General features: G+C 35.4%; 1 protein-coding gene across 5 annotated transcripts in view; it reads right to left on the bottom strand.

Annotated features, from left to right (window-relative positions):
* The window catches only part of EPHA7 (EPH receptor A7), a 181653-nt gene that overhangs the window by 16148 nt on the left and 145232 nt on the right, over positions 1-20273 (bottom strand). For 2 of the 5 annotated variants that reach the window (XM_005872101.2, XM_014544484.1), the window contains exons 7-14: positions 19317-19500; positions 10394-10502; positions 9751-9806; positions 5398-5523; positions 4357-4542; positions 3734-3795; positions 2045-2254; positions 1164-1313 (exon numbers count right to left, since the gene is read on the bottom strand). In XM_005872101.2, the coding sequence (XP_005872163.1) occupies positions 1164-1313; positions 2045-2254; positions 3734-3795; positions 4357-4542; positions 5398-5523; positions 9751-9806; positions 10394-10502; positions 19317-19500 (1083 nt within the window). Of the gene's footprint in view, positions 1-1163; positions 1314-2044; positions 2255-3733; positions 3796-4356; positions 4543-5397; positions 5524-5545; positions 6824-9750; positions 9807-10393; positions 10503-19316; positions 19501-20273 lie in introns of those variants that run through there. The other 3 variants (XM_005872100.2, XM_005872099.2, XM_005872103.2) reach the window with 3 other exon arrangements.

Raw genomic sequence — 20273 nt, forward strand, 5'->3', positions numbered from 1 at the left:
ATGGCTGGTTCCGCCCCTGCCCAGGCCTAACACGTCTGGCCAAGGCATTAGGTCTAGGTAGGGGACCCCCAGCTCCCCACGGTTGCAGGCTCCACCCCTGCCCAGGCCTAACGTCTTTGGCCAAGGCTTTAGGCCTGGGCAAGGGATCCCTAGCTCCCTGGACTGCCGGCTCTATCCCTGCCCAGCTCCCATTGCTGGCTCCACCCCTGCTTCCTACTATCACTGGCCGGGGAGGCAAAGGCACCTGGTTCTCTGATCACAGCTGGGGGGCAGGACAAAGGGCTCTTAGCTCCCCCCTGGGTTTCCGATCACTGTCAGTGGCAGGGGGCTTCTTCCATCCTTTCCCTTTCACCTCCCAGCATTGTGCCTACATATGCAAATTAGCCGCCATCTTGGCTGGCAGTTAATTTGCATATCACCCTGATTAGCCAATGGGAAGGGTAGCGGTTGTACGCTAATTACCATGTTTCTCTTTTATTAGATAGGATAAGTGGTCTCTTGGTGTGAGATGTATAACCCCCAATATGCTACCAGTTTCTTGTCTCAAGGAATAATAGCATATTTTATGTCTTAGTATGTAATAGGATACACATTAATGAGCACTATATCTTCCTTAGGAATTTCCAAAAATACTTCCATTGTGATTACATTATAAAATATCGCTATGCAACACCAATATTGATCATAAAATTTAGATTGTCTCATGAAATCAAAATTTAGTTAATCCAATCAACAATGATTTAAACAGATTTTCACAGAACATTAAAGAAAAAGAATAAGATAAAAACAAAAACAACCACAATCACAACCTTCTTTACCCTCCTCTCCATAAATGATGCTTGTATTCGTGTGACTCTCCCATTATAACTGGGCAAGCAAAGCATCATTATCTTTAATAAGGAGGAAATATCCTGTGTAGGCTTCTATTATATCTAGAGATTTAAAGAAAAACACAATTCTTCAAAATGAAAATCAAAATGAAATTGATTGAACCACTAATTTATGGTAATTTTTAGTAATTTGTGCTATTAATTGTGTAAACTCAGCAATTATATTTTTATAATTCAGTAGAAGTTTCATCTTATGATCCATTACCTACATATTCTAATAATAATGGATATCAATGTATTAAATCATTTTTGTTTAAATAGTGTTACACCTACATCTTGATTTGACATGTCCCAGTAAGGTCTCTCTCCGTAAGACATAACTTCCCACATAACTATCCCATAGCTCCATACATCACTGGCTGATGTGAACTTCCGGTACTGGATGGCTTCAGGTGCTGTCCACCTTACTGGAATTTTCCCACCCTGTTATAACAAGAAATCAACATTTTAAATATGTATAACAACTTACAAATCATTTATAGCAGAACCATAAAGCTACCATTAAACATCTTTATATTTGGTTGGCAATTCAGCAGTATCACACCTATTCATCTTGAATCTCTCTAAGTGTATTTAAAGTTACTAATCTGTTTTTTAAAGTCACTACAATATTTCACTTTTATGGCAACTCAGTTAATGGGCCTTATGTGTTCTTAGGAGTATAGTCAAAAGAGAATGACAAATTATGCAAAATAACCACTAAAATGGAATGAAATATGGTGTATTTAAGTAAACCCTCACATATTTCCCTTTTATACAATCTCACAAAAGTTGTAAGACTTAGCATAGCTAATCTTCTTTTAAAATCTTTATTTAAAATAGAATTATATTTCTTTTTGCTACAAGTATGAGTACTAGTAACTAGATGTTGTACATGACTTTACAGTATATTATTTATCTGAACATTCCAATATACGATAAGCATGCTATCATTCTTCTTATTATTTCTCCTCTTATCCTATATGTAGACTATAAAAGCAACAATGATTCTTCCAAAAGGAAAAAAAAAACAACCAGTAACAAAACAAACAAACAAAAAAACTTCTGAGGTTAATTTGCCCTTTTTTCCCCCATGTTAATTATTATTAAGCTTTGCTTTCTTGGTAGGAAAATCTTAGGAATATGAAGAGATGCAGTAATAGACTTTTTCTTACAGTTGTTGTATAGACAGCTTCTGGATCGTCCTCTATAACCCGGGAAAGGCCAAAATCTGACACTTTACAAACAAGATTGCTGTTGACAAGAATATTGCGAGCTGCAAGGTCCCTGTGAACATATCCCATATCGGCCAAATATCTCATTCCAGCAGCAATTCCTCTCAGCATTCCCACTAACTGAATGACTGTAAATTGCCCGTCGTGTTTCTACAGGAAGACAAAAATAAAGTCCAGTAAACTGTGCTTCGAAGGGAAAGAAATCCCCATGAAAAAGTTTGCACACTAGTCATTTACTTTTGTATAATAGGAATTGTTCTTTTTTATATAATACAGACATTTGTAAAAAACAAAATAAATGCTGATTTTACTGATAGGCAAATAATACAAAACAGAGTTTTGGTAATCAGTTATATTGATGTCATTAATATTAATTAATAATAGCTTCATATTATACAAATCCAAAAGTATATGCTAATTTTTAGGTAAAAGTTAAGGAATGGAATGTCCAAACATATCCCTGACAGCTAAGTGTTTTCCTCACTAGATAGAAAGTTATAAAAATAATCTAAAAACATATAAAGGTACAAAGGCACATATATTAAGATATTTTGTCCAAATGGTAAAAAAAAGGGAGGACATTTTTTGATTAAAGATAAAGAAAAACTAAGAAGTGGGAAATGATAATATTGGCTGACTGTTTTCTTTTTATACTTTTCCTGGTTTTGCTATTAGTAGGAACATTACTTGCAACAAAAAAATCTCTAAAATAGGTATACTAGCAAGTGGGATTGAACAATATGTGCACCTGGACTGGCTATCATATATGTTTAACCCACAGATTTCTCCAAATGAATCACAAATATGCTGCACGAGGACACTGGTGTTGAGTTAACTTGCTAGGTGATGCTTTCCTCCCAAGAGCGTATAGTCATGCATATCACACAAATGCAGCAACAGCAGCCATACAGATGTCTCTAAATCTCCTGAATGCCTATAAGTCTGGGTAGAACGTACAATTCTAGATCATCTATGACAACTCTGCAGGTCCTCTTATTGTTTAGATTATTTTCTCTTTGCCATTTAAAAAAATGTTAACATGTGTTCATATTCTTAGGGTGAAAAGTCTTTGAGAATAAAAATGCATATTTTAAACATTTAGAATTTATCATTTATAAAAATAATCACATGCTATTAATTTTAAAAATGTTAATAATTCTACATTTTATGCTTGGTGTTTACTTAACAGCATAATAGAAATGGCTCCACAGAGGAGAACTGGGATCATTGTACCAATATTATATGGTTATTTCACTTTTTAGTCTTCTCGGTATTACCACTGTATTTCATCCATAATTGTACTAGGAAAGCAAAATGCTACTCTACAACCTGTATTCAAATTACAGGGCTTCAGGTATCTTCTGTACTTGAGGTAGCATATTAATTGAAACTAGTTTTTTCACTACATTGTATCACTTGAATGATCAAAAAGATTCTAGTTCAATTCAGTCTAAGACACTGAATTTTAACCTGCTTTTCAAAAACAACTTTCTAACTTGTTCATAAGTTTCACATTTTACGCTGAAAACACACACACACACACACACACACACACACACACACTTCAGGAGATTATTTTGTAGTAGGTATGCAATATGTTTAGAATGGGAGAATAATTTTGCTACGTACCCTGAGAAATGCATCTAGAGATCCATTTTCCATGAATTCTATTACGATCATGACAGGTTTCCCTAAAATTAAAAACATACATACATAAGAAAACAAAAGTGTTGCAACCTCTACTTCAAGGTTACTCTCCTTCCCATCTGAGATAAAAGACATTGTGCTCTTTTGAAAGACGGAATGCATGAGAGTTTCGAAAGCTTCCAGTACTGCTGCTAAGGTCAAGGAGTCCTTAAATGTCTGGAACATGGTCACAATTCAAAAAAATTAAACAATAAAAATCAGTGCACTCTTCTGACTCCTGCTTTGTGAACAAAACTCAGGGAAAATGACACTTTATGTAAAGTATGAAGATTAAAACTGCACCACTTCTATGGTTTTTGAGCTAAGGGGGAAAAGAAAATCTCAGTTGCTTTAGCTATCAGATATTCTTTTATTCTAATCCTGCATTCATTTGATTTTTTTCCTGAGGTGCTGACACAAAAGAAAAATTGTTTAGTCAGTACATACCAAGAAAAATGTTCATTTAGAATGTGCAATATGTTCATAATTGGATATTTTACTATGTGTGCAATGATACTGATTTCTGACAGTCCATTTGGTAAATGAAAGGTATAATCAATATCTACCTCTTGTGACAACCCCCTCCAAATGGACAACATTTGGGTGGTCAAACTGCCCCATGATGCTTGCTTCACATAGAAAGTCTCTCCTTTGCTTTTCCGTGTACCCGACTTTCAGGGTTTTGATGGCCACGGCAACATCTCTTTTCCCTGGAAGTTTCAAACGGCCACTGCACACTTCTCCAAATTCTCCTGAAGCAACAGAACAGGCAGATGTGTTTTAATTTCAGAAGTATTTCCTTTCTCAAAGTAAATGCAAATAATTCTTTAAAAGTACTTTTAAGCTTTTCTAAAGTCTGTTACACAAGCTACTATTTTTTTAAAAAACTGAATTAACAAAAACTCTTTCAGAAACAAAATTCAGAATTAAAATTTGTTATCTTACATACACTGCCTACTAAAGGGAAGGGGACATCAGCAAATCCTAAACACTGCTACCTCTTTTATGGTTTAAGGGGCAAATAGTTCTTCAAGATTTAAGAGTGTTGAATTCGTATGCCCCATGACTGCTAGATTACAGGGACTGAAAATGTAACACTATTATTAAAATACATTGAACACATAGAAACTAATATTCCTTTTCAATAAGTCATGCATATTAATTTTCTACATGAAATTAAATAGTACAAGAGCTACTGAATACCTACAAATACAAGAAAAAAAATAAAAATGAAAGCTTAGCAAGAAGATGGTAAATCAAGTAAGAGGAAATATATTCCAGCAAAATTCAGAAACATTCTAGTTTTTTATAATGCTAAGTTATTTCTTGAAGTACAGGCCAAATTTTAAGAGATAGTTTACAAAAGAAACGTATCTTAAAAACCCAACAGAAAACAAAAATGCACAGATTCTCTGTGTCACATGCTTCTTTTTCACTTTTTTCTCTCTTCAGGTTTCATAAACAAGCACAGCCTCATTGCCTCCAACAGTTCAGGTAAATGCAAAAGTTCTATACTTGAGGCTTAATTATTTGCCTGTCATTATGATGTATGACTTTCGATCTCGGCTAAATGGAAGAGCTGAATAAGGAAGCTACAGCAGCCTTACCTGCACCAATCACACGCTCAATTTTAATACAGGAGGCATCTAGCTCCTTGGCGAATTGATGGACAGCTCTATTTGGGTCCTCATAGGTTTCAGGGTCAATGTAGGTTTTGGTGCCTGGAAATTTAACTGTAATGATGTAAGAAAGCATGACTGTGATGAAGCAAAGCACTTATTGTGCAGTCAGCCCAGGAATTTCATTATGCAGAGTGCTCCTTGGAACAGGGAACTTGCTTCCACATCACCTGATTCACAGCAGTGTTAACAGACTACTTCAGTCTGCGGGCGTATAGGTATTATCTGCAAGCTTCTATAGGTTACAGAAGATCCAGCTCATAGGTTACTAACTGAATTGCTTTTCCAGTAAATCAACAAAATACATCACCAAAATTCTCTGACATGACTTATCAGACTGGAGGTTTAATTAAATTCACTGCTATCATGGCATAGTTCAAGCCATATTGAGATTAGTAATGGACTTGGAAACACATTTGTAAATCTATCAGTCAGTCAATCAATCAAATACATACACTGGGAAAAGAAGACATTTCATATACAGGTAGCCTACTACACTGACAGCAATATTAAAAACATTTAGACATCTTACTTATTCTTTTGGTTTATTTTTTTAAAAGACCAACCACCGTTGACATATACATAAAATTAATACAAGAAGTGAGGGCCACTATCACAGACTCAGAGAGAAATCTACTAAAAACATAGTTTCATTTTTACCTTACAGGGCAATAGAGGCCAGAATGTACAGAGTCCAGAGTAAAGTTAGAAAATTTACAATATTCCTGGGATCTGCTAACCATGTATGATACAGTTTGAAAGAAGAATGGTTTATATGAACTTTCATTTATAAGGCTTTGGAAGGTGGCAGCCAATATGCCTCAGAAAAAGTAGTCAAGATTCAAACAGCATAGAATCATAAAAGTTGCAAAAGTTAAAATCTTAAAATGCACCCGGAAGCATGCAGGTAACATAATGCTATGTTAACTTTAAATCAAATTCAATTACAATAATGTATTCCAAGTCAGTCATATGGTTAAAGACAAAGATAAGATAGGCATATATTTGGTTATATTAATGCAATGAAAAGAATTACACTATATCCTCAAAAAAACTTTATTGTTTTTAACAAAGCCACTGAACAATCTTTTCATTAAATCTCACTATTTGGAGAACAATATATTTCTTTATGTATTACACTGCAGCCTACTGTGCTTATGTCATCACATTAAATTAAAATTATCTTTTAAAAATAAACACATAACAAACAAAAGGAAGCAGAATGTATGAAGGAAAATGGGATTTAAAAATCTTGATTTATTCTGCTGTAGTTGATTGTTTATCCAAAATTGATTGTCTTAAACAATTACTGTTCCAGTTTATAAAACTGACAGATGCTCATTTGTTACTAAAGCTGAACATGAAAAAAAAACACAGGAAGAAAAGAGAGAGGGGATAGAAAGAGAAAAGAGAGAAGAAGGAGTACAGGGAAGAGGGGGGAAGAGAAAAAGAGAGAAGGGAAGAAAACAATAGGTTAACCTCCTAGATTGGCAGGCAGATGGAGAATGAGCCATCTTCTCCCTTTTTATTCGCTCTTTCTTTCATAGTTTTTGTTTTGTTTTGTGATAAGGGAGATAGAATGGAGGTAACCTTCTGCATCTCAAACGGGGTCTCTGATGGTTCTTTATTCAAGCTGTCATAAAACATTTTGACAGGCCACAGCGATTTTGGCATAAAAACATGAAATACTGCCCAGCTTGGATTCAAAGACATTGTTGGAAGAAATGGTAGGAGGAAACAAAATGTAAATTGGGATTGCTTCACTAAACTGCTCCATTGTCTTTATATCTTTAAACATAGTACTTGGGGCATGGAGAGTGGAGTGTGCCTGATATAAACGGCTGGACATTCTATTACATTCTGTGTCTAAAAGCTAGTTAAATGGTGCTTTCATGTTTCCGTAAAAATTCAATCTGGTGCCTTAGCACCTAAGAAAATTGTTTGTATACTAAAGGAATAAAAGGACACCTCCTTGCCAATAACTGGTGACCACACTGTTGTACTTTACATATCTTAGATACAGTCATGAAATAAAAAAAAATGTCTGTTTCTCATCAAATGATAAGAAAAGATATTCTTGTAAAAAGGGTGATTCAAAAATATCAGGGATTTACCAGAATAGGATATGTTAAGTGCACTTTGCTTCATTATTCATTTAAAAATTGATTTTTAAAATAAAAAATATTGGTATAATTTCTGAATATTCTGGTCTGTTGCTTATTTCATTAAGAAGGTGAGCTATTGTGTGTTTTAGTAGCTCATTTACATTTCTCATGAGTGTTAAATATCTTAAAACCACCATTGATATTTTTGCTCTGGAGATGAAAACTTTATATTTATCAAGCTTATCTTGTCTATGTTAGCAAGTAAAAACATGCCGCTCTATTTTTTCTAATTACAAACTGAATGTCAATGTAAAAAAAGCAAATGGCATTAAAATATTAAAACTGAGTGATGACAATTAAGCATAAGGCTATATAAGTTTTACATAAGCCATATTTCAACTTACTTGCTGCATTAACCTGCAAGCTAAAACTACATAAACTAAAACATATTTGGTAATTTTGAGAAATACTCAATAACAGAAACAAAGGTGACATGCTGATTAAAGCAATATTAAATGATTCTGCCATCAAAGTATTCACATATGGGCAGAATCAGGGACTCCAGTTAACTATGGCCTAAGTTACTCTCCTATATACATTTTAAACTAGATATAAAAATTTAGGCATTCAAGATTGGAACCTCTTTTTCCTACCTGCGGAAGTATTAAAATTATTCTCTCATGTCATGAGAGAGAAAAAAGTAACCTCCATTTTTTCTGTACATCCTCTAACTAAAAACTGCCTATGGCACTCTCATCGCCGGAGGCTGGCTTCTCCCAGGAAAATCACTGCTGGAATAGCAACAGGAAGCTCCAACATCAGGAGCACGTCAAATAACCCCAGAGGGGGAGGTGATGGGATCACATGTATTCAGCCATAATCAGGGGGAGAGTTAAGTTTTATGCGGCTTCTACAATTATGACACCCTCTTTAAGTAAAAAGAGATTATACACACACAGGGTGGCTAGGGCTTTACCAGGTCCTAAACAGGGGTCTGTGAAAGTGAGGGGCCCTGGGGCTTAGGCTTCTTAATGAAGCCACCTCTGGTCACACCTTTTACTCTAATTTGTAGCATCGCAAACACCCTTCCCGCCTTCAGTGGCTGGAAAGCTAAAGAGTTTCATAATCAATTTAGATATGTATTATCTAAAGCCACTTCTATTTTGAAAACTAGAGTCACAGTACTGGTTCAACAAATAAAAACACATTAAAGAGACTCAAAATTTGTGTCTTTAAACAACACATTTTCTTGATAGATGCTTATATAATCTTGTTATTTTAGAATGGGTGCATGACAATACCTTCTTAGATATTAACACAATAATTTGATAAACAATACAATAATAGATATAATTCTTTTGCCATTTAAGAAATTTATCTATCCATAAAAAAATTCTAGTAAAGATGATTGCTACTAAGAAAAATAGTCAGTAAAATTGTTCTTAATACTTTCAAGGATTATCAGAACTAAAATCATTCAATTGTTAGATTTTTACTTTGGATGCATAGAGCCCTAACATTTACTCACATGGTTCTCATTTTTTACTTGTCATCCATAATGAACAAAAATAAAAGTAATGCAGATGGACATCTATTTTCTTTGGTTGCCTAAGCTCTATTCTAAATATGATTTCTAAAATAAATTTTTAAGAACTAGGTAATCCAAATCCACAGGAAAACATTGGAGGATTAAATCCTATTATTGTACGTTTAATGTCTGGTAAAAATATCTATCAGTGATAGACAACGTATAGTAGCTGAAGAGAAAGTGGCTCCTGAGCCTTTCAAGGTAGCATAACTCACTAGGGGGTAAAGCCTTCTAATTTGATAAGAATTCCTGAGCTAGAACATGGGCCATGCAACATTTAATGGATTATTATTAGAATAGTAGGAAACATTTGAAAAGGAAAAATTGTGACACAAAGGCAGCTTAATATATCCTGCAGTTATATTAAAATTTCTTATGAGGTTTCATTTCAGAATCTATTTTATTTTTTTTTAATTCACATAATATGATTTTCATTCTAAATATATTGTCAAATGCTTTAAAGCAGTACTTTGAGCTCATTATATAATTTCAAGGGTGATGCGTTAGGAATTTTTTCATGCCAATATTAACAACCAGGTTTCTGTATTAATTGCAATATATAAAAGTAAAGAAAAACCAAACACTTACAATGAAAGTAAAGCTCTTCATCCCCTTCTTGGTCAGCTTTGCTATAACCACAGTGCCTGAAAAAAAAATCAAATTTATGACAACACAATCAATGATCTTCCTTTATATTTTTAAAATTCAATGAAATATACTTTATTTATTTTACAACATGCTAGTTAGATCTATAAACAAAATACAAAAACTTCCTGTCCATAGTTATAAACATAATAATAACATAGCAATTCATATGATTAAAAAAGGCAAAGAATATAAAGTATTTGTGTGAGACAATGTAGAAGGAATATATTTATAGATTTAGATTTATCAATGAGTAAATATTTGCTTCTACATTTTTTTCCTGGAAAACAACAACAACAACAACAACAACAACAGATTTTAAATGGTTTCCACAAACATTAACTAGAAGAATAATTTTTCCCAATAGAAATGACAATACTCATCCCCTTAAACTAAAGGCATTGATTAAGTTCAAAGTATATTTTGATTTCAGGAGAACAAAAACTTAGTGACCTCTAATGTTTCATATCAGACAAAGAGTGTTTGCATTTACTATTCTAATGTACTAAGCAATAAGCAATGGGTGACCTAATTCTGAAAAATCAAAAAGTTTTATCTCAGAGATTAGAAGAAATTTGTGTTCTACCTTCTTCCAATGATGAAGCCAAAGACCATGAATACCAGGATGATGGTCCCTGCAACAGCGACCACAGCGATGATAATGACAGGATTCTGCTCACTGGAGACGGCTGTGGCTGCAAACAGAGCAAACAGGCTCAGCGACACTCAATACCAGGCAAGAACTCAAGAGGTTAAACACAATCTTATCAACAAGAGATAGCTATGCTATCAAATTCACCTCGAACTTTAAATAAATGCATTATTTTCTATCAGTGTAAGTTTAAATGTTATTTTTGCATTTTAAAGAAGTGGTAAGGACAGTACTTCATCTATTTTATGTTCCTCAGCTATAAAAGAAACCTATAAAATACATCATTGAATACCTATCTCCTGCTTAGGGTTGGAAACTTAGGTATGAATCAGAGATAGAGATCTTTGGTCTACAATTGCTATTAAATCCCTATTTTTCCTCATCAAGGTATGTGATCCTTCTAGTCTGTTTTTCTGGAATATAAAAAAAGAACCAAAATACATATTCTCTGCATTTTTTAAAAGTACCTTAAGTGCTTTATCTTTCATGTCATCAATATAAAATAAAAATCATCATGTGATCATAGTCATCATGACTTGACACTTCATCATAATGAAGAAGAGCAGAATCACTTGTATTAATTTTAAAAAGCATGCAATGCACACATATGAGAGTTTGAAATTATAGAGGAGGTTAGCTATGTATGTAAGAGCAAACTTGCTGCAAGTACTTTAAAAAAGGTTTCAGCATTATCTAATTGTAGACACTTCCTGCATGATGCTAGGTGATTCTTCTATGCTCATTAAGGCAGGCCTTGCTGGCCTTTTGGAGGTCTCTCTGGGAACAGTATGTGTTTACATGTCCTTTAAAGCAGCCTTTGATTCCAATTCTTCAGCAAGTCACATGGCCTTCCCACGTCCATTTTTCCAAATTAGTGGAGTTTTAATTATATCGCAATTCGCATTTGTCATATTTCCCTCAGAGTATTATAATTTCAGTGCCAGTATAGCCTTCATAAAGTAATCAAAGAAATATAAAACAATACAAATGTATGTTCCACTAAATGATTCAGTTTCAAACATCATATAATATATAATGTCCAACTAATGTAGTTTGTTTGTTTCTGAAATAATCAATGGCAGTAATTTTTAATTTATGGCAGGATGGAAAATATTACTCCTCCTTGGTAGTGGCAAGGGACTGGGTCTCCAGAGCAGTAAATTATATGTAGGCAGAGTATGTCCTGCCACAATAGACAGCATAAAGTTTTTTGTGTGTGTGTGTTTGTTTTTGATTGGCCTTCCTTTAGCTTATCTATGTCTTCCTCCTTTTGACAACTCATCTCTTAATTTTGTACACCTATGCAAACTATAGGTAGCTTTTACTGAAAAAACCATATAAATAGTTCTGTTGTAATAATTTCTGAACAAAGGTATAATACACACTTGCCAATTCAGCACCTGCTGATTTATCCCCAATGGAACTAAATGAGGCGGGGGCTGAGGGGAGGAAACAACTTTTAAGCTTTATTTTTGAATTACAGCTCAACAACAACAAAAAGATGACTTCAAGTATTTTTGTTTGGTTGGTTTGGTTGTTTTTATCTGTCTTTTTATATGTGGTAAGAGAGAAAACAGGATAGAGTAGTCTGTTCATGAAGAAGGAAAATTATACACATATGTATACAAAGTGTTTCTATTCAATCTATGTGCCTCATGGGTCTAATCCTTTGCTTGTCTTAGGTTCCGTTCTGCTATTAGCTTCAGAAACATAACTCCAATCAGAAAACTGAACTCAGGTGAATGAGGAAATAGAATTTGTGAATATTCATTTATATGTTTTTATATATAGCCAGAGTCACACTTTAATCTATCCACAGTCAACATCCATGGTTAATATTTTCAACTATTTCATGGGTAATAAAATTTAAAACTAAGCTATAGGTGCCATAATCAACACACCAAGGTTCAAAAATGATAAATACAGTAGATTTGACTTTGCATTAGAAGGGGCTTTTAGGACCTATGTGCAATGAAATAGTCTGTTTAGCTTCTCTTTTCAAACAGTGCTCAAGTGACTTCTCTTCAGTGGCATCTTCCCTCCTGCTCTCTTTCCTACCACAGTGAGTCACTCTTTCCTGACACTAACAGCATTGGGCCATGCAAACTATCAGCACCAAACTGCATGGCTAGAATTTGTGTACAAGTCTGTCTTTCACTAAACTTTAAATTGAAAGTATCAACTCTGTCATGTGTCTGTACATCTCTAATTCTTAGCACAGTAGCTTATGCTAAATCATTATTTCTCTAAGGATGGACTGGGGAGCCTTGAGGACCCCTCAAGAGCTCTCCAGGAATGTGGAAGGCCAAAATTATTTTCATATAATACAATGTAATTTGACTTTTTAAACATATGTTTTTACTGATTTTTAGAGATTGGAAGGGAAAGGGAGAGATAGAAACACCAATGAGAGAGAAACATGGATCAGCTACCTCCTGCACACCCCCTACTGGGGATTGAGCTGGCAACCTGGGCATGTGCCCTGCCTGGGAATCAAACTAGTGACCTCTTGGTGCATGGGACGATGCTCAACCATTGAGACACACAGGCCGTGTTAATTTGACTTTTTTACTCATATATGCTCACAAGTGCACAGAGTTTTCCAGAAGTTATATGACATGGGGTGACATCATCACCCTGATGGCTAATGAAATGTATGTTGAAAAATGTTTCAGTTTTAATTTCTGATGTGGTGAATATCAATAGATTTAATCTATATTAATAAAAGGGCAATATGCTAATTAGACTGGACCTCTTACGGACATCCTTCCAGATGTCCTTCCAGACAAAGCCATGGTAGCGGGGGCTGAGACAGAGGCTGTTAGGGGCGATCAGGCTGGCAGAGAAAGCAGTTAGGGGCAACCAGGCCGCTGGGGGAGAGCAGTTAAGGGAGACCAGGATGGCAGGCAGTGTGGTTAGGGGCGATCAGGCAGGCAGGCAGGTGAGCGGTTAGGAGCCAGCGGTCCCAGATTGCGAGGGGGATGTCCGACTGCTGGTTTAGGCCCGATCCCACAGAGAGTTCCTGGATTGTAGAGGCTGCAGGCCAGGCTGAGGGACCCACTCTCGTGCACAAATTTCATGCACTGGGCCTCTAGTCCTATATAATAAAGGCTAATATGCAAATTGTCCCCTTGACTGGGAGTCTGACTGGAGTTCAACTGGGAGTTTGGCCAGGGGACAGGGCTGGCCAGCCAACTGCCCATGACCCCTCCCCCCCTTACCGTCCCCACCCGTGATCGGCCCCTCCTACCACAATTGGAGGTGGGGTCGGCCAGCCAACTGCCCGTGGCTCCTCCCCCTGGCCAGCGCACTGCCTGAGGTCCCAGCCAGCCTGATAGGCCCCAATCGGGGCAGGCTGGCCGGACCCAACTATGCATGAATTCGTGCACAGGGCATCTAGTACAAATAATAAAAATCTTAATTCCTGAGACCAAAAAGCTTGAAATGGTGTGCTCAATAATATAAGCTGACACTCAAGAGTGCCTGTGTGCTGGGCACTGACCTTGGCACTTTGTGAACATTAATTTACTGAATCCTCAGAATGCCCTCTGAGTTGGGTGGTGGCTATCGTAGCAACCAGGGTACAGAGAAACAACTCATCCAAAGTCCCACATCTGGACATGGCAGAGCTGGGATGTGAAACCAAGAATATGTCCACTCACACTGATTGATACTGATAATCTGTTCTAAATTGATGACTTTTAGTTACTTGTTCATTCTTTGAATGCTTTCTATGAGTCACTAGCAAGACAATAATAAGAAAAGGAGATGTGATCATTCTTTCATCAACTATATATTCCAGGAGAAGAGAATATTCTTATGCTAAAAATCACCAAATTCTTTCTAATGCAAAAATCAATTTTTAAGATTTATTTCATGTAATCATTCAGGTTCCACTACTTTATCTTAATCTCTCTGGGTCTTATTTGCTTCATTTTTATATAATGAAAATAATATGTATGAATCTCAGCACACAATTCACAGTAGTTTATAAGGTTCTCAAACCTATTTGGAAAATATTTTAAAAACCATTTTGAAAATATATGCAAACATTGTTAAACAATACTATGGACAACTCTACTCCAACAAATTAGACAATCTGGAGGAAATGGACATATTCCTAGAAAAATACAACATTCCAAGACTCAATCAGGAAGAATCTAAAAGTCTCAACAGGCCAATAACGATGGAAGAAATTGAAGCAGTCATCAAAAAGCTTCCAGCAAACAAAAGCCCAGGACCAGATGGCTTCTCAGGGGAGTTTTACCAAACTTTCAAGGAAGAACTAAAACCTATCCTCCTCAGACTACTACAAAAAATTCAAGAGGAAGGAACACTTCCAAGCTCATTCTATGAAGCCAGCATCACCCTAATACCAAAACCAGGTAAAGACAACACAATGAAAGAGAATTACAGGCCAATATCCCTCATGAACATAGATGCCAAAATCCTCAACAAAATCTTAGCAAATCGGATCCAACAGTACATCAGAAGGATCATACACCATGACCAAGTAGGATTTATCCCAGGAATGCAAGGATGGTACAACATCCGTAAATCAATAAACGTAATACATCACATAAACAAATTGAAAGAAAAAAACCACATGGTCATATCAATTGATGCAGAAAAAGCATTCGACAAAATCCAACACCCATTTTTGATAAAAACTCTCAGCAAGGTGGGAATAGAAGGATCATACCTCAACATAATAAAAGCCATATATGACAAACCCACAGCCAACATCATACTCAATGGACAAAAACTAACACCATTTCCCCTAAGAACAGGAACAAGACAGGGATGCCCACTCTCACCACTCCTCTTCAACATAGTCCTGGAAGTATTAGCCATTGCAATTAGACAAGAAGAAGAAATAAAAGGCATCCAAATTGGAAAAGAGGAAGTAAAACTGTCCTTATTTGCAGACGACATGATATTATACATACAAAACCCTAGAGACTCCATCAAAAAACTACTAGACTTAATACATGAATTTGGCAATGTAGCAGGATACAAAATTAACCCCAAGAAATCTGAGGCATTTCTATACACCAATAGTGAACTTTCAGAAAGAGAGATTATAAAAACAATCCCATTTACCATCGCACCAAAAAAATTAAGCTACCTAGGAATAAACTTAACTAAAGAGGTAAAAGACCTCTACTCAGAAAACTACAGGACGTTGAAAAAAGAGATAGAGGAAGACATAAAGAGATGGAAGAACATACCATGTTCTTGGATTGGTAGAATCAACATCATTAAAATGTCCATACTACCCAAAGCAATCTATAAATTCAACGCACTTCCCATTAAAATACCAATGGCCTACTTCAAAGATCTAGAACGAACTCTCCAAAAATTCATCTGGAACAAAAAACGACCCCGAATAGCTGCAGCGATCCTGAGAAAGAACAAAGTAGGTGGGATCTCAATGCCAGATATCAAGCTGTATTACAAAGCCACTGTTCTCAAAACTGCCTGGTACTGGCACAAGAACAGACATATAGATCAGTGGAATAGAATAGAGAGTCCAGAAATTAGCCCGAACCAATATGCTCAATTAATATTTGACAAAGGAGGCAAGAACATACAATGGAGCCAAGATAGTCTCTTCAATAAATGGTGTTGGGAAAATTGGACAGATATATGCAAGAAAATGAAACTAGACCACCAACTTACACCATACACAAGAATAAACTCAAAATGGATAAAGGACTTAAATGTACGACAGGAAACCATAAAAATTCTAGAAGAATCCAAAGGCAACAAAATCTCAGACATATGCCAAAGCAATTTCTTCACTGATACAGCTCCTAGGGCAGTTGAAACTAAAGAGAAAATGAACAAATGGGACTACATCAAAATAAAAAGCTTCTGCACAGCAAAAGAAACCATCAACAAAACAACAAGAAAACCCACTGCGTGGGAAAACATATTTGCCAACGTCATATCTGATAAGGGCCTAATCTCCAAAATTTATAGGGAACTCATACAACTTAACAAAAAGAAGATAAACAATCCAATCAAAAAATGGGCAAAGGATCTAAATAGACACCTTTCAAAAGAGGACATTCAGAAAGCCAAGAGACATATGAAAACATGCTCAAAGTCACTAATCATCCGAGAGATGCAAATCAAAACAACAATGAGGTACCATCTCACACCTGTCAGAATGGCTATCATCAACAAATCAACAAACGACAAGTGCTGGAGAGGATGTGGAGAAAAAGGAACACTTGTGCACTGCTGGTGGGAATGCAGACTGGTGCAGCCACTATGGAAGACAGTATGGAGTTTCCTCAAAAAGCTGGAAATGGAACTCCCATTTGACCCTGTGATCCCACTTCTAGGAATATATCCCAAGAAACCAGAAACACCAATCAGAAAGGATATGTGCACCCATATGTTCATAGCAGCACAATTCACCATAGCTAAGATCTGGAAACAGCCTAAGTGCCCATCAGTAGATGAATGGATTAGAAAACTGTGGTACATCTACACGATGGAATACTATGCTGCTGTAAAAAAGAAGGAACTCTTACCATTTGCAACAGCATGGATGGAACTGGAGAGCATTATGCTAAGTGAAATAAGCCAGTCAATGAAGGAAAAATACCACATGATCTCACACATTCATGGATAATAGAGACCATTATAAACTTTTGAACAATAATAGATACAGAGGCAGAGCTGCCTCAAACAGATTGTCAAACTGCAGCGGGAAGGCTGGGGAGGGTTGGGGGGCAGGAGGGAAGGGGGTAAGAGATCAACCGAAGGACTTGTATGCATGCATATAAGCAATAAAATATATGCAAACATATGATAAAAATATTTTGCATTTTTTCAAACTTAATGGTTTAACTGATAAAAAATGTGCAGGTAAATATGAAGTAATTGATGTTTTTAAGTTTAAATTATTCATTAGAATATGGAAACATTATTTGAAGTGTTTTATTACACTAGAAATCACAAATATCATGAGGTCAATCTAAGTTGAAAACTATGAGAATGCATTTAACACAAGATCATGCAAATGTTTAAATGTTGAAATCTCAACTTAAAAATGATTTAATATTTTTGGATGTTTAAATGTTAAAATCTCAACTTAAAATTCTTTAATGTTTTTGGGGCCATTGAACTTATTCTTATTTTTAAACTTTCATACTCCATTTAAAAAATAATAGAAAATAATGGTATTAATTTTATAACAACAAATTATGTGACTTTTTAAAATTGATGCTTTTATATCTACAATTATAAAAAATAATTTATATTTCAAATTTACTTCAATGTTTTCTTATTTGAGGTTCTGAGAGTTACTGCTTAATTTAAAAATATAAAAAATTTTTCCCAGCCAGTGTTGTTCAGTGGTTGAATGTCCACCCATGCACTGTGAGGTCACGGGTTCCGTTCCCGATCAGGGCACATGCCTGGGTTGTGGGCTCTATCCCCAACAGGGGGCATGCTGAAGGCAGCCAATCAATGTTGATGTTTCTCTCTCATTGATGTTTCTATCTCTCCCTCTGCCTCCTTCTCTCTCTAAAATAAATAAAATCATGTTAAAAATAAAAATATAAAAATTTTTGAAAGACAAATACTGTTAGCAAATTTAACAATCATTAGGTAATATAAAGGATATTTAGTCTACCTTTTAAAGATGCATGAGAATAGTTTTCTGAAGTCAAAATAATTCTTTGATCAAAATTTTGTTAATGTATTTAAAACATTTTATTAAAATTGAGGAAAGAGCCGAAACCGGTTTGGCTCAGTGGATAGAGCGTCAGCCTGCGGACTGAAAGGTCCCAGGTTCGAATAATTCTTTGATCAAAATTTTGTTTCAATAAATAAAACATTTTATTAAAATTGAGGAAAGAAAATCATATAATAATTTTTCGATCATTTTTGTTTAGAATTTGTGGGAATGCTAGTTTGGCAAGATAGTGATGAGGTAACAGCTGGTGAACCATTGCCTGAGCAGTGACATCAGGAGAAATAAAAACATTTCAGAATACAAAAATACACTCTGAGACCTCAGCTAGCTGAAGAACACCCAGCAGTGGTACTCAAGCTGCTCTGAACTTGCACTCTGGTGATAAGCTAGGACACCATCTAAGATACTTCTGCTTCTTTGTGATATACTCTAGACACATGGATTGTTGTGTTCCTATGTTGCATTATAAAGATAAGCAAAATGATAAAGGGGATACAAGATATTGGTAACATTTTATTTTTAAGCTGAGTGGTAGATACAGAGATATACATTTAAAAATACTTACTATTCATATATATGTTAAGAATATTCTTTAGTATGCTTGAAATATTTCACACAAAAAAGAAAAAAAGTGATAAAAGTAAACATAAATGCATGTTCTAAGATCTTCCTGAGCTCAATTTTTGAAATTATTACCAAAGGGCAAGTAACTTAAAATCAACACAGATTCTTACATATCATCTTTCTCTGTCCCACCGTGGCGTGCATCCTGGCTTCGCTTGGACTTTCTAAAAAGAAGTAGCTTTGACTGATACAACTAGAGTAAATTCATTTTGGGGTCTACACAACCACCCTGTTTATTGAACAAGTCCTGCTTTTGTTCCTAACTTTATCTTTTTCAAATAAACCCAGTGTGTATTAAAGAAACTAGTTGAAATCCCCAGTTTCTAACATTGCAAAACAAAACTGCACATTTAAAAGTATTATCCTGAATAACCTTTACAAAGTGCATATATTTGCAGACATATTTACCTTTAAAAGTAAAAATTATCTTAAACCAAATCACCATTCCCAATAGTTAACAAAAAGTGCAACAGTTTAAAAATATAGAGAGTAAGAATCCAAATCAAAGGTGGTAATTACCTTCAAACATTTTACCTGTAGCTTCCTCTAGCGTAGCCACATCAAGCCTGGGACTGTAGTTTCCATACCCAGCGGCAGTGAACGCCCGAATCTGGAAAACATACACTGTTCCTGGCTTCAGGTTATTAATGGAGGCCGAAGTGGACTTGGTTTTTACTGTCGAGTAGGTACGCTCCCTTTGATCCTAGAAACAATATATGCAGGGCATATTTAACTGTGATCGCAACTAGGCAGTTTGACAGCTAATTTTGCAATTTATTTCAATTCGCTGCATTGTTATTATAAAGGCTACACTGGATACGCTGTGGAATATTGTACATTGTTTCTCAAATAATATAAAATGTAGATGTGAACACATGCCTTTGTTGTATAAATTTCAAAGAGAAATAATTTTGTTTAAACATTTATGATATTTGGAACTTTTGCTTTGTTGGTGGAGGGCAGAGTGGCAAGAACTAGTTAGCCATAAAGAAAGTAAAATGCCCTAATGACCAAGACATGGGTACACCTGTAAAATCTATGGTTCAGTAGAGGTCTTCACTTCATAAGATAGTTCTTTTAATATTTTTCCTGAATGTTACTTAGCAAGCAAAAACCCATATGTTAAAAATGAAGAAAGCAATTAAATCAAGAAATTTAGCTAGCACTATTACCATAGTACAGCAACTTTCAACCAGTGTGCCGCAAGAATTGTTAAAACATGCAATACTGACTATTTAGTCAGAGACACTGACCTCTTTTCTGTTAGATGGTCTAATAAAAAAATTACAAAAGCCAACACAACAATAAATCTGGTGTGAATGCCTTGTCTTGAACCATAAATATATAGGTCATATAAAAGAGTTGAATCTTATGGGTCATGTTGCATAATAAGGTTGCATCTAATGGGTTAATTCTTGGTATCAGAATCCTTATATACAAGTATAGGCACCTGATTTTTAAAAAATTCACTTAGGA

The sequence above is a fragment of the Myotis brandtii genome, unplaced genomic scaffold, assembly GCF_000412655.1.
Source record: "Myotis brandtii unplaced genomic scaffold, ASM41265v1 scaffold365, whole genome shotgun sequence".
Lineage (NCBI taxonomy): Eukaryota > Metazoa > Chordata > Mammalia > Chiroptera > Vespertilionidae > Myotis > Myotis brandtii.